The sequence below is a fragment of the Lepidochelys kempii genome, chromosome 1 (genome assembly GCF_965140285.1).
Source record: "Lepidochelys kempii isolate rLepKem1 chromosome 1, rLepKem1.hap1, whole genome shotgun sequence".
NCBI classification, from domain to species: Eukaryota; Metazoa; Chordata; order Testudines; family Cheloniidae; genus Lepidochelys; species Lepidochelys kempii.
Window position 1 is genome coordinate 7857083 of NC_136380.1, and position 1331 is coordinate 7858413.

The 1331-nt window shown below is 52.7% G+C and overlaps 1 protein-coding gene across 1 annotated transcript; it reads right to left on the reverse strand.

Moving 5' to 3' along the window:
* Positions 1-234: 234 nt before the first annotated feature.
* On the reverse strand, positions 235-1197 carry LOC140905608 (olfactory receptor 52K2). Its single transcript, XM_073329118.1, has one exon. The coding sequence runs from the start codon at positions 1195-1197 to the stop codon at positions 235-237; it is 963 nt and encodes a 320-aa protein (XP_073185219.1).
* Between the last annotated feature and the right edge of the window lie 134 nt (positions 1198-1331).

Sequence of the window (1331 nt, forward strand, 5' to 3'; positions counted from 1 at the left end):
TGTCCGGTGCTGCTCTCAAACCAGCCATGGTTAGCTCTGGTATCATGCATGGAGGATGCTGTTTCGCGGAGTGTGTTGCTCCACCCCTGCCGGTGTGAGCTCACATGCATTGTGCGCCATGACCTCACACGCACTGTGCATGCGATATCATGCTGCTGGGAGCGGGGACACACAGGCAAAGGCGGGGACAACGGAGGGGAGGTCCTGTATTCTGGGGCTGCGTCAGTGGCCACCCTACATACTGGCTTCTGCTAAGGTCTTTCTTTGGCCAAAGAGCTTAAAGACCCGTTTCCGGATCTGCTTGGACTTCATGCCATAGATGACTGGGTTTAGCATGGGGGGAACAACGAGGTACAGGTCAGCCACCAAGACCTGGGTGTGAGGAGCAAGGCTGAGGTCCAAAATATGCAGGTACATAGAAAGGAGCCCTCCCAAGTAGAAGAGCAGGATGACACAGACATGGGAGCCACAGGTGCTGAAGGCCTTGAGACGTGCTTCCTGAGATGAGAGCCGTAGGACGGAGCGGAGGATTATGCCGTAAGAGCAGGTGATGAAGATGAAGTCTGTCCCCACTAGGGCTGTGGCCACAATGATGCTGTACAGGTCGCTGACTGCCGTGTCTGTGTGGGCCAGCTCCATCACAGCCATGTGCTCGCAATAGGAATGAGGGATGACATTCGTTTTACAGTAGGGCAGACTGGTTAGAAGGCAGGTTAAGGGTGTCACAATCCCCACTCCTCTAGCAAGGGACAGCAGCCCAATCTGGGCAATCTTTGAGCTGGTTAAGATAGTCTTGTATCTCAAGGGCTTGCAGATAGCCACGTACCGGTCTAAAGACATGGCCAAGAGCACCCCCGACTCCACTCCAGTGAAGGTGTGGATGAAGAACATCTGGAGGAAGCAGGCCCCGAAGCTGATCTCTCTGGAATCCAGCCAGAAGATGCTCAGCATTTTAGGGACAACGGCAGTTGAGAGGACCAAATCAATGACTGCCAGCATGGAGAGGAAATAGTACATGGGCTCATGGAGGGTCTCCTCCTGCTTTACAACGAAGAGGACAGTACCATTTCCTAGCAGAGCAATCAGATACATGAGGCAGAAGGGGATGGAGATCCAGACATGCTCAGATTCCAGGCTGGGGATGCCGGTCAGCAGGAATGTAGAGGGGTTAGGGCAGGTCTGATTGAAGGTTGACATGACCTACAGCAGTCCTGGATCAATCGATTTGCAGAAGATCTTTCCCTGTAATACAATAATTGAAGGGCTGGGATTTTTTCAGGATGCTGGACATTTTTCAAACCCAGCACGACTTCATTTGGTTTATTCAGGCC

Excerpts from the sequence above, each read along its gene's own strand:
- LOC140905608 (XM_073329118.1), bottom strand. The coding sequence starts at position 1,197 with ATGTCAACCTTCAATCAGACCTGCCCTAACCCCTCTACATTCCTGCTG.